Source organism: Zeugodacus cucurbitae, chromosome 5, assembly GCF_028554725.1.
Source record: "Zeugodacus cucurbitae isolate PBARC_wt_2022May chromosome 5, idZeuCucr1.2, whole genome shotgun sequence".
Lineage (NCBI taxonomy): Eukaryota > Metazoa > Arthropoda > Insecta > Diptera > Tephritidae > Zeugodacus > Zeugodacus cucurbitae.
In genome coordinates, this window is record NC_071670.1 from 52,358,311 (window position 1) to 52,371,420 (window position 13,110).

Genomic DNA, 13,110 nt, shown 5'->3' on the forward strand with positions numbered 1-13,110 from the left:
AATATTTCAACTTCATTGCGGATTTATTAAGGGGTTAGAAACAAGTTTCAATATAATTTATTTTAGGACGATATTAGCTCTTGGTGTGGAATCTGTTAATACATAGATATATATTCGTATATTGTATAAAATAACCAGATAATTTGTATATGTTAACACTATGGTGTCAGACACACATATTAACAAAAAATATTTCGTTCAGTTTTAAGTCAGTTTGAAATAGAAATATATTTTTTATTGATAAATATAGAAAATTATTTTAATCAGATCATACCGAAGGGTCTATATTTTAATTTTGATAAATAGAAGTTGTTTGACCGAAATAAACGCAAGTTACAGGTAAGAAAATAATCTGTAAGTAAATCTATGTAAGTCCACATCAGGTTTTAAGTAATTCGAAAATATCATTATTATCGGCCACATCGAGACTCGATTGTCCATCAGCATCTTTAATAGCGGGATCCGCATTAGCATCTAGCAATAAACGAATGCAGTCGACATGACCGCAACTGGCAGCATAATGTAAAGCTGTCTGTTGCTCTGAGTCGCGAAAATTGACATCAACGCCCTTATCTATAAGATATTTTAATATTTCGACAGCATTACGGTCAGTGGCCCAATGTATAAGACCCATACCATTTTCGTCGAGATGCTGCATAATTTCTACTGTTAACGATTTTTGTAGTTGAATGAAATTTCCTTCTTTGATAAAATCAAAGGCATTTTTTTCATGTTCCGCTTTTTGATCGCTTTCTTCTTGCTTTTGTGGAATGGAATGTACTACCCAGCCAGACGAAGATTTGGATTTGTTGCCGATTTCGTGATTTGGTACCCAATTACTGTCAACCTTTTTAACTTTTGCAACATATAAATGCTTTGCTTCTGTCTGAGACATATCGCCCAAATCATTCCATGCGCACCATTTGCTACGACTTTGCATATTAAATACACTTGGCTTTTGTGTGTTACATCGACCGCAAGTTGCCTGCTTATATAAACCATAAATCTCTAAAAGGTCTGTGGACTCGATTGAATTGTGAATTTTTTGTAAATGCTCTGCTGCTTCAGAAAATATTTCGTCGATGGGTTCGGTGTCAATGTCACTGTCAGAAAAATCGGATGTGGACATTATGAATAACTAGTTTCTGCTGTTTTTTTGTTTAAGACTTCGGGATCCGGTATACTACATACAAAATTATGTATAATGCTTTATATTTAGGATTATATTTTAAGATTTTTGAATGTTTAAATAATTTCCTTCAAGCACGTGTTTTTGTTCGCTTTCAATCTTTTCTATTGGCGTTATATCATTGAATACAACGAAACCGTATCCACGTGAACAGCCAGTTTTCCTGTCGAAAATCACGTTTGCGGAGATTACTCGTCCGAATTCCTTAAAATATGCACGTAGTTCTTGATGGCCCACCTAATATTAAATGAAAATTGTTTCAACTAATGTTTATATTATGTTGGAAAATGCTGTCTATAGTTTACCGTCCACGGTAGATTTCCCACGAATAGTCGTTGCAGGCCCTTGCCTAATTTAGTTGCTGTGGCCATTTGCTTAAAATAATAATTGTTAAAAACACAACTCCACTCTCCTACAATATTTGTTGCGTAAATTTGTGCACAATTATTTACCGCATAGACATTTCTAGTCCATCACAAATACAAGGAGTGAAATATGTCAAACGAAACAGCTGTTACAGGGTTGCCTACAATTTACATTAGGGTCGTTCGTTATAGGTATCTATTAATGATTAGGCTTACATTCGGTTCAGTTCCAAAATTGGATTTCAATCGCGACATCGTTCACTTTCAGATAAAACTTCAGATTTAACAAAATACTCGTATCGAATTGAGGCACATGTGGTACATAACCACTTGTAATATACTTTAGCACTTGATTGAAAAAAGTTTCTTTTATTCTATGAGAAGCGAATTTGGCTTTTATAATTAGTCCACACCTTCCCTTAGAGCCCATATACAGAGATTAAGGACTTCCTCTGGTTGATCATATTTGATGTATATTCATGGTGTAGTTTGTGGCTATAAATGGTAAAACTGACCCTTACTTATTCCCTATATGTACATATATTAAATTGGGTAGGGCGGGCTGTGTTAATATATTTAATAATTTATAATTATGTATATTATATTAAAAATTGTTTGAAATTTTTACATATAAATTTATATAAATATGTATTCTCTTACTCTATCAGCTCTAAATAAATCAACTACAATGCCCGCTTCGATTAAAACGGTCGTTAATAAAAATTTTAAATTTGAAATTCGTTCACTTAAGAAAACATTCGCAGAAATAGTTGTTTTAGTTATATGTTATTTGCTCGCTGTCTTGTTTCCTACAAATCCGTATATCAATCAGGAGTTGTCTAATGATGATCTCCAAAAGATTGTAATTTACGACGAAAAAAATTTCGACAATCTGGACGTTCTGAAGTAAGTTTGGAAGTAAATTATCTTCTAATAATTTATTTGATTTAAATTAATTGAATAAAATTTCACTAATATCTTTTGTATTCATCAAGATCCTTATTAAGCGCCTCTGGAAAAGAAGTTCCAACACATCTTGTATATATGCCAGAGGAAGAGATTGCTACCAGTATAATGAATGAAGTCGCAACAAGCTTAGGATTAACCGAGGCAAAGCCATATAAAACAGAAAAAATTATGATGAACAGATTCGATCACAATAAAACACTCGCCGCTGTTAAACTCCTGTCAGTGACAAAAGCTCGTCTGGATAATACACTACGTTTTCCACATGAGTTTCGAACAAAGGATGCAAATCATGAGGGTTCAGAATTTTGGGAAACACGCTGTAGCGGTATACTTGCTGAGGATGCAGGGGAAAAGAGAAATTATGTGCAAGATGATTTGTATTTGCGGGAAGGTTTTTTGCAGTTACAACATAAAATATTTGCCATATGGTTATCCAAAGTGCACGAAAAAGATATAAATAGCATAAAAGTTATATTGCGATCATTTCGGCAACATACCAAAGAGAAAACGTGTCCTGATGACACCAAATCCAATATAATGATGTTTTCCTTCAGCTTTGCATTCTTCTTACCATTCCTAAATATTCTATGGGTAATATAAATCGTATCTTAGATATGCGCATATACATATGTACATATATGTATACGTACTAATATTAATTTTTATTAAAAATTTCAAGAGGTATGGGCGTGAACGAGAAGAGAATATTTTAGCACATCATTGGAGATATGGATATGATTATGCAAAGTACTGGACTGGCAACTGCATTGTTTCTTTCGTGCATTTATTAATGTTGGATATATTTGTTGTAATTGTGGTATTGGTAAGAAACTGCTTTTCTTTAGCATATTATCATTAATTTTTTCCAATCGATTTGATTGATGTTAAAAAATGTTATATCACTAATACTACTATAAAAAGCATATCTTGATATATTGAGTTATAACAGTAGTCAATTAACAAAGATATTAATATCTCTAAAAATAACGATCATATGCCTTTCTTATTTTATAGCTGCCTTTCGAGGGGAAATTCTCCAGTAGCATTATGTGGTCGCTTCTCTATCTAATTACATACAACATTGCACTCCTGATTACTGCCGTGTTTGTGGTCTCAATCTCAACTAAAGCTCTGCATGCCGTACTATTCGGAGCTACTATATGGCTTACCATGTACTGTTTATTCTCAATTTTGGTGGAGCATCATGCACAAATGAGTACAATCTTGTTCATTTGTTTTATTAGTTTTTTCAACAATGGTTTTGCTTATGGAATGCGCGAATTACAAGAAGCGGATGATTATTTGAATCCGCTCACGACCATGTTGGGGAGCTGTGTATTTTATTGGATATTGATTTCTATAGCAGAGTATTTTAGTCCAGGACCTTATATAAAAACGTTGCCATTCAGCTTATGCTGTTCTGGACGTTGCCTTACCACAATGAATAAACCCGCAAATGCTCCAAATACGAAAAAACACAATATTTTAATACTTGAAAAACCAATAATTTGGGAAAATTTTGAATTTGGAACCATCAGTAGTGTCGAATTGATACGTTTAAAAAATATACACACCAAATTCAATTCGGGAAGAGTACAACTTAAAAATATCACAATGCGTGTCTATGCCAATGAGATTACTGTCATATTCGGGCCACATTGCTCGGGAAAAACGACTATAATAGAACTAATGGCTGGTTGGAGACGACCAATTTTGGGACAAGTACAAGTTGAACACAATGATTTGTATGAACATTGGAATAAATATCGTGGCAGTATAGATGTATGCATGCCAAATAATGCCCTTTTTGATTTACTAACTGTTGAAGAGACATTAATTTATTATATGCTGATTAAAATGCCAGCAAGAGATAATCAAACAATCAATATGGAATTGGATAACTTTTTCGAATCTACGAAAGGGGCTCGAATACAACGTAAAATGTTAGTGAAGTCATTAACCTATAGTCAAAAACGTTTTGTAAGTTTGGGTTGTGCTATCGTTGGTGGTCCAAAAATCATTCTGCTTGACGAACCTACACTTCATATGAAAGGAAAAGATCAACGTTTATTTTGGAACATATTACATAAAGAAAAATATGGTCGGGCTATTGTGATGACGACATTCGACGTAACTGAAGCCGAAGCTGTTGGAGATCGTATTGCGATGCTCGGTGAAGGCGCTCTTCTAACTTATGGCACACCATTTTTCCTTAGAAGTAAATTTGGTGTCGGTTGTGATTTGGTAATAATAGTCTTAATTTTTTTTTTTATTTTGTATGTAGATACAAAAGTCTTAAAAAGTCCTGTTTTTCACCACACTATACATTTTTGCTTTAACGAAGGAGATATTGACTGGTGGGACAGTACCCTAAAATGCCAGAGAATATATAAGGAAGATGTTTTCTATAATTAGTTTCACTATTCTCTCACACTCTCTCGGAACTAACCGCAGTTTTAGCATGTAGATTTCATATTCTGCACAGTCCGGAAATTAACATTATGACAATAAAGTTAGAATACCGAAGAAATTAAACACCAAATACACTTTTCTCAGTCCAACTATAATACATATATGTATATGTACCTCGATGTGTAATCTAAATGTATCTTTGGATATTTTAATACCATAGAGTTTATTTATGTTTATGTCTTTGTTTCAAAGATAATAGTTAAATCCGACACGGCATCAACTGAAGCGATAACCGAGTTAATTGGAAAATTTATACCTGGAGTTATACCGGAAAATGAAATTGGAGAGCTTCTTTACTACAAACTGCCGCTTGACATGAGACCGAAATTTCAAAATATGTTGATACATTTGGAGAAGGAGCAAAAAAATCTTGGCATAATAGATATGCGAGCACTGAGTAGCGAGATCACTGAAATTTACATGACAATGGGCACACGTAAAACAAAACAAGTCATAATAAGTGATAGTATGTATTAAATGCTGTATATACATACATATACATATACATTTTTGTTAATTATATAAATGTAATTTTCTCAATTTCAGAAAAACCTACGTGTGAATATATCTCTTCTGGAAAGCTTGGAAGACAACAGACTTATGCATTACTAAATAAAAAGCTCATACATCAAGCGCCCAATTTTGTTCCCCTCATTACAATGAGCGTATCATTCCTTTTCATACTCTTAATTACAATAATGGCAAGGAATAGTATGAATGTGCCACCAACGCGCTATAATCCCATACAGTTGGGTGCTACGAGTGATATAGATTTAACTTCATTCAAAGATTGTAAAAACATACAAATCTCCGATCCTATAAAACAAAAAGGTGTTGGCGAAAGTTCGTTCAAATTTGACGAAAACTCTCTTCGTTGCCTACATGTTGGTTATGAAAATTACTTGAAGAAATCAATAAGTGTATTGGACAAATATGGCGCAGTAGAAATTAATGGCGACACATACACATGCTGGATAAATCAACATATATTTCATACAGCTCCACTTGTCTTGAATTTAATGCATAATATATATCTTGTGTAAGTCAATGTTAATGCAAGCTGTTGTTAAAGTGGCCGATTGCTAAAAATGTTTCTCTGCCACTTCTTTAAGTATTGACAGCTAGCTATTGAGAGATTCCCAGTTTTATTTATAATCATTCCCCAATATAATTCAAATCCCAGCTGGTTCTGCAACAACCGAAATTACTCTCCTTTAATGCAGGAAGGGGTTGTATTTTTGGGTGTCTAACCTTACTTATTGAAGCTCGTTAAGCAGTTAATTTTGAACGTGATTCGAGAAACACATGCTTTAAATTTCGTCAAAATATGTATATTTTATTCAAGTTATAGGTTGTATAGGCAACCGATAGGACAGGACATTGTCTGCTTGGTTGAGTTTATATATGGATATCTCGAATAATAAATAATATGCATAAGTATTATAAATATACATATGTATGTACAGTTTATACCAAAAAAAAAACTTGTACGGAGAAAAGTTTTGACTTTGAACTAATTAAATATTGACTTGAATAATTAATTATAATGTAACTGTGAAAAAAATAATTTATATTCAACATTTATATTTTTTTTTGTTTTAGAAACACGATCACAGACTCGAAAGCAATAACTACAATCGCTAATCATCCAGAACCTCCGCCATTACAAACCAAACTTCGATTGCTTTACGAAGAGAAGACGCATTTACTTTTACCAATGGTATTGGGAATTGCTATACCTATATCGATCGCTTGCTTCATTATACCTCTTGTGGAGGAGCGCAAGTGTCATTTGTTAACATTACAAAAAATCGCCGGTGTTAGTACGACACGGTATTGGTGTGTAAATTTCCTCTGGGATTTCATAACGTTCTTCTCCTACTCTATCGTCTATACAATCATACTCGCTTTATCACCCATCGAAGGTTATTCCTTTTCACATAAATTGTGTAAGTTACTCAAGTGTTCAAGGTGCCAAATTTCAATAACTATTTCTTATCATATTTCTAGATGCAATCTTATTAATGAATATCTATGGTGTACCTGGTTTGGGCCTGATATATTTACTCTCTATATTTTTCTATTACACAATGTGGTCTGCATTTCTAGTAGCGGTTTTAATGCAGGTTGGAACAGGTAAAGTAAATGAATTGAATAGCTCATGAATTGTTTTCGAATTTAATAATGTCCTTTCAATGTTATCTATGTTAAGGAATATTTGCGTATATTGTGTACTGGAATGTTTTTATGAACAATGAAATATTCTTTTATATTTGGGCAATATTTCCTACTTTCTCGCTTATGGAAGGAATAAGTAATGTGTACACAAAAACTAAGCACGAACAATATTGTGCACAAGCATGCGAGGATGATGAAAAGTGTGAGCAGAATATAATATGTGATTTTATGCAACAATGCTGCTGTAAGTAATAATCATACAAGCGATAGGGTTGGAAATTTAAGTTAGAATTTGGAATTAATTTCACTCCACAAATATGTATGTATGTAAATGTTTAAATACAAATATTTGAGTGAAATATTATTCAAATTTGAATTTTTTTGAACCTCAGATAATTTTTACATATGTACATATGTAGGTAAATAATATAAACAGTACTACAAATACTTCAAAATGTATGTGTACATATGTATATGTTTATTTACCTTGTTAATTGTAATTATCCATTCCTTAGATTCATGTTTTTTATAATTTTTATATTTGAACAGCCACAACTATTTTCAAATTTGAACATCCCGGAATTCTAATTGCCATTTGCTACATGCTAGGATCAGCTCTGTTTCTATTTTTTGTCATATGTGTTATAGAATGCAGGAAAGCGCGTCGGAGGTTTTCGTCGAAACGAGAGTATGTTTGCCTAACATATACATACACATATTACATTCATTTGCTCACTTTCATTGATATCAATTATGTATACTTTTAGTGTAAAAACCCTTCACTCCGCAACATATCCTTACGATGATCGTGATGTGGTGGAGTTAAAGCAAAATGTAGCCGAACAGGATTTACAAAGTAGTCTGAAAAAACGTTTTATGGTTGATCAGCTAGAATATAAAATAATGAAAAAAGTAGATACACTGGATACAATTTCCTTTATAGTAAACGAGTGAGTAAAAGTATTTAAAATAACGTTTTTAATAATATAACTGATTGATTGATTATAGTGACTTTAAAATAAATATAAAGCTACTATTTTTTGACAATATTAATTCTGTATCGTATATACTATTTGTTATGTTACGATACGAACGATTATTATTTTAAGATTATCAGGCTGATTAAAAAGTTCTTATCGTTTGTAAGAAAAACTCTAACTCTATCAATACAATTTTTTTGCTGTTTCAAAATAAGCTTTAATATAAATAAACCGCGAAATTTCTTCATGATTCCTACATTTATAGCCACCAACCGTATCTCTTGAAGCCTGAGAAGAGGAAGAGAAATAGAACGATATGAGCTTTTCAGTCTGCTTGTTATGCTAATGAAGATTAAAATGTTCAAAATAGTGCCAGGCATGTTGTTAACTTATATTTATACTCCCATTTAATGATTATAGGGGTCAATGCTTAGCTATATTTGGCTCACGCCATAGCGGGAAATCACATGTTGCGGGGCAACTTATTGGCCAAACCAATTTTGCTTTTGGTGATATATTCGTTGATGGCGTCGAACTAAAATATGAATCCAAGAAAGCACTTGCAAAAATGTCATTTGTACCACAAGATCACGGTCTATGGGAAACTTTTACACCGCGCGAGATTTTACGTTTCTTTTGCATGTTGCGTGGTATTGTGCCAACTGATGTTAAGGGAATTTTACGTGACCTTTCAAGTGCCTTTATTATGGGTTCCTATATGGATAAACCCATTCGTGGTCTCAGCGTTGATCGGCGTCGAAAAGTCAACATTGCGTTGGCATTGATCGCTCAACCAACTATTATAATATTGGATGAACCGACACGTGGACTTTCGCCACGTACTTGTCGTGAAATTTGGAATGTTTTGCGTTATAAACGTTTTATGGGAAAAACTATAATTTTCACAACATCAAACGCAATAGAACTAGAGGCATTAGCCGATCGTGTACTTATCTACAATGAGGGTGAGATGTGGGCGTTTGGTAATGCACAATATCTACGTAGCAGATATACAAAAGGATTTTACTTAGATGTAAAATTGAAGATTGATGGTACAACTGCTGGCGAAGCTAAAGACAAGTAAGTTGACCATATATATATTTTTGTTTTTTTTTTTTTTAATTTTTTACATAAATATATAATACTATTATTTTTTTTATTATTTACAGTTTATATAAGGATTCCGAAAATTTAGTGCGTTTTGTAACTTTCTTGCATGAAGATTCGGAATTACAGTTAATAGCCATTAATTAATTTTTATATTTAAATAATTTTTGGTATTTTAGGGTGCGCATCGATAATTGCTTCAAATTTTATTTGCCCGTCCCAATTGTAAGTTATTCATTTTTATATGGTTCAATGGAGAAAAATAAACGACGCCTCAATATTGCCGAGTACGGTGTTAGTCAAGGAACACTTCAGGATGTTTTCAATGCTATTGAAGTCACTCGGAATGAAATATGAAATAAATTATCAAAAATCAAATAAATAGTATGTTCTTCTATGTTTCTAATTTGGACTGTTGTTAAAAAATTAAATATGTAACTATGTGAATTGTTAAAATAATATACACTATGTTCAAGGGCTTTGGACTAAAAAATATGTCTAGTATTTAATTTTAAGAAATTTAGACCTACATAAATGCGCATACTATATAATAATAATACCAGATCTAAAATACATAATCAACGTGTGTACTTACATAAGCCTGGGGTCTTTATAAGTATATAGTCCCAGTTAAAACAAGCAATAAAACGTTGTGACAGCAGTGGGATAATTGAACAACAAAAAACAATCCATTTAAATGCGTTGTAATATTATTTTCAGACATAATAACGAAATAGAACAAATCCATTACAAATACACGAAATAAATGCCACAGAATTTCTAACGTTATTACAATCACTCCATTTGTTTTAATATTTATATCATTATTATTATAAACGTAATCAAAATGTTAACACAACTAGGCTGTGTCGTGTATATTCAAACGAAAGATGTCGTGTGCACAGAAAAATGTACCGCCGAGTGGCCGCAAAACGAAGACTTGCGAGAAAGCATGTGGTGGATCCTCGTCACACTGAAAATAAATAAAAATTATATACTTCAACCTAACTCCATAGGAAATAGTAAGTTGTATATCAAATTTCACTGGTCTAGAATAAAACTAAAAGACATGTTCCATTATCCATGATATATAACTCTTAATAATACGACAATTAAGCCAACATACAATGAAATAGTGAAATATTAGAAGGCTGTGCAAGGGTTTTCTATACAACATTATATGCTTTGCCTAGTATTTCAGTATTTAAATAAAAATTAAAACAATAAAATATAAATTAAATAAATAAAAACAAAATAGGAGTATATAGCAAAGCGAGTTTTAACATGGTAATAGCGACAGCATAAACACAAAATGTACAAGAACTTGCATTTGCCCAATGGTACCACCTTAAGATGAAGGTTTACCAATAAAAAAAAAACAGGGTTATATCGTCCATGGTCGGATAAAATTCAGGTCTTATTATGTAACTCGAATATATTTTTTTTCAAATGTGGATCAAATTACAATGCTATGCAAAATAGTTTTTCGAAAAGTGGCAAATATGTAAAGGGATACAGTAAAAAATGGTTGTAGATTAAAAACGTCCATGCAAAATTGAAAAACGTATTATAAATCAATAATTTCAAATGAATATATAAGGAAAATAATAATTTTATTCTAAGAAGTATGTCAATATTATTATTCAATAACAAATTTTTATAAATAATTAATGCGGATTATGTTATTTTGGCATATATAAGTGTATATAGGAATTTCTAAATTTTAACCGAAATGTTTCAAAATTGTACTTATTTTCTGCTAGGAAGGGATGAAATAACTTTGGTCTTCTGAATATAAAACATTGTTGAAATAACAATTTAAAACATTCTACAAATAGGTTGCAGCTTATGCAAGTAATTTCCGTAATATAAATCCGGAGTCGTTTCTGTAATGCAAGCGTTTGTCATAGGACTGGCAAGCATGTATCTGTACATGTATGTTTTTAATTAATTGGCATTGCAGTGTAGTTCAGTTTTTGCATGCGTTTAAGAAACTGGGGCGGTGTTAATCTGAAAAGGAGTTTTCTTTAAATGTGTCAATTAAATAAAAAAAAAATGCCAGAACGAAATGCGTTAGTGTAGCAGTTAATATCTGGGTTGGGTGTTCAAAGGAAAGTTTTTAACAATATTAGATTCGAAAAATTTGTGTTATGATCATCAGCTTAGATCTTATTAGATTTTATTTATAATTGATTTATTACCAAAAACGCAGAATATGCTTCGCATTTCTTAGTATAATCGGCATCGCTGGTGGAGGCGTTGTTGGCGGCATAACTGGCGACTAAACTCGACACAGTCACTAATCAGTCAAATTTATTATTCTAAATTGTTGCAATTGTTTTATAATTGGCTTTAAGTTTTGTTTCTTGTTATCGTTATTTAAGGTAACATACGTTAGCAAAGTAGCATAGTTTATTAAAATGTTCGTCTATTATCGCAGCAGTAACTGTAGCGTCCACTGTCAAGCGTGAGTTAAGGGCAGTGCACGCAGTGCATATTTTCCTTGTAACTATACGTCGTGAAGTGATAGCCTGAATATATCATGTTGTACGAAGAAACTAACACCCACAGGCTTAAGAACAAATGTTTGAATGTACGCATGTGGCTGGTCATCATCGGTCTGATGAGGGCGTCAAATGCAGCGTGTACACAAATAGATCAATAAAAGTATCGAAAACTTAAATTAAGCTATATATCCACACCAGCCATAAAAATTGCATTTTGTGAAGTTTTCAAATCGTACAATGGAATAAAACTAAATTTCAACTATGATTAAATTTTACCTTGAGCCTTCCTAATACATTGATTAATACACCGCCATCAAACATTGGTTGTGAATCTACAGCAGTTATAACTCTTGAGATTTTTTGGAACGATAGGCTCTAAATAAATATAAAATTGATTAATAAAATATAAAACACGAGATCCCCAATGTACTCACAGACAACTTTTCCATTATTTTAGGTGCTCCTTGTAATTGTACGCCTTCAAAGGACATGAATGATTCGGTCGCCTAAAATTAAAGTATACATTTATTAATATATTTTATATACCTCACTAGTATCTACATTATTTTTGCTACTGCTGCGTACACCGACGGAATGCTCCAGAAGAAATATAATTGAAGCATTCAACTGACAAAGCTAAAAATAGCGCAAATGGCGGTTAAGTGACATTGGCTTCTGACCACAGACAGTACACAATAGCAATAACGTGCAATTTAAGTGGACATGTGTCATTTGAAATTCTGTGGACAAAAAGGTAGAGCAGCAGTGGCAGAAACAACAACACCGGTACAGAGGCAGCGGTGACCACACCAGCTGCAATTCACATTCACACTCACACTGTAGAAATTGGCCACATTCGCTCTGAGGTTGGGGTCGTCAAACGTCGCATAATATTGTTGCACAAATCCTTTACCGATATCCTCGTACTGTGGATTTAACGCCATTTTTACTCCGAAATTCAATAACTAAAATAATGCAAAAATACGAGTAACTTATAAAAAAATAGGAATTATTTCCGTGCAAATTCCGACGGATTCACTTCGTCTCCCTTGCCGTATGCGAAATCGGTTGATTGCGCGCCGTCAGTGTAGCCAACACTATGCAAAATTTATGAGAAATGTCACCTATTTGACATTCACAAATCTGATTAGATTTCACACTATATGTAGATATTTGGTTCACATCCTATGTCAAACTGTTTAAATTCGGTAAAATAATTTAATATCATATTTATTTATTATATTTGTACTGCTAAAATTAAAGTTTATATAAATAATAGAGCCGCTAGCCTCATTACATTCTATTATGAGTTAGATATTTAATTATACGCCTAAAAGTATACC

General features: G+C 32.6%; 4 protein-coding genes across 9 annotated transcripts; 1 reads left to right on the plus strand and 3 right to left on the minus strand.

The window, feature by feature from the left end:
* Positions 1 to 142: 142 nt before the first annotated feature.
* Positions 143 to 9,755, plus strand: LOC105210581 (phospholipid-transporting ATPase ABCA3). 2 transcript variants are annotated; one of them, XM_029039233.2, is made up of 15 exons: positions 143 to 339; positions 2,223 to 2,460; positions 2,550 to 3,114; positions 3,203 to 3,346; positions 3,538 to 4,767; positions 5,188 to 5,461; positions 5,542 to 6,034; positions 6,598 to 6,944; positions 7,006 to 7,131; positions 7,208 to 7,417; positions 7,723 to 7,861; positions 7,941 to 8,123; positions 8,574 to 9,233; positions 9,323 to 9,388; positions 9,440 to 9,755. In XM_029039233.2, the coding sequence occupies exons 2-15, from the start codon at positions 2,243 to 2,245 to the stop codon at positions 9,615 to 9,617; spliced, it is 4,833 nt and encodes a 1,610-aa protein (XP_028895066.2). In that variant the 5' UTR covers positions 143 to 339; positions 2,223 to 2,242; the 3' UTR covers positions 9,618 to 9,755. The 2 variants fall into 2 exon arrangements, with proteins under 2 accessions (XP_028895066.2, XP_054087547.1); XM_054231572.1 differs by lacking the exon at positions 9,323 to 9,388.
* LOC114803494 (acyl-CoA-binding domain-containing protein 6) lies at positions 210 to 1,129 on the minus strand. Its single transcript, XM_029039246.2, has one exon. The coding sequence runs from the start codon at positions 1,127 to 1,129 to the stop codon at positions 380 to 382; it is 750 nt and encodes a 249-aa protein (XP_028895079.2). The 3' UTR covers positions 210 to 379.
* LOC105210580 (heterogeneous nuclear ribonucleoprotein A/B) lies at positions 1,175 to 1,683 on the minus strand. The gene is made up of 2 exons (XM_011181624.3): positions 1,495 to 1,683; positions 1,175 to 1,426 (listed from the first exon to the last, which is right to left on the minus strand). The coding sequence occupies exons 1-2, from the start codon at positions 1,558 to 1,560 to the stop codon at positions 1,229 to 1,231; spliced, it is 264 nt and encodes an 87-aa protein (XP_011179926.1). The 5' UTR covers positions 1,561 to 1,683; the 3' UTR covers positions 1,175 to 1,228.
* A 197-nt stretch (positions 9,756 to 9,952) lies between the features above and the next one.
* LOC105210582 (probable nuclear transport factor 2) lies at positions 9,953 to 12,880 on the minus strand. Of its 5 annotated transcripts, none has more exons than XR_003752180.2 (6): positions 12,604 to 12,880; positions 12,202 to 12,273; positions 12,044 to 12,142; positions 11,654 to 11,880; positions 11,462 to 11,581; positions 9,953 to 10,233 (listed from the first exon to the last, which is right to left on the minus strand). XR_003752180.2 is itself a non-coding variant. In XM_011181626.3 (4 exons), exons 1-4 carry the CDS (start codon positions 12,709 to 12,711, stop codon positions 10,120 to 10,122), a joined length of 393 nt encoding a protein of 130 aa, XP_011179928.1. In that variant the 5' UTR covers positions 12,712 to 12,878; the 3' UTR covers positions 9,953 to 10,119. The 5 variants fall into 5 exon arrangements, 1 of the variants encoding a protein (XP_011179928.1); XR_008471361.1 differs by lacking the exon at positions 9,953 to 10,233 and adding an exon at positions 10,941 to 11,270; XR_003752179.2 differs by having other exon boundaries at positions 11,462 to 11,880.
* Positions 12,881 to 13,110: the final 230 nt, after the last annotated feature.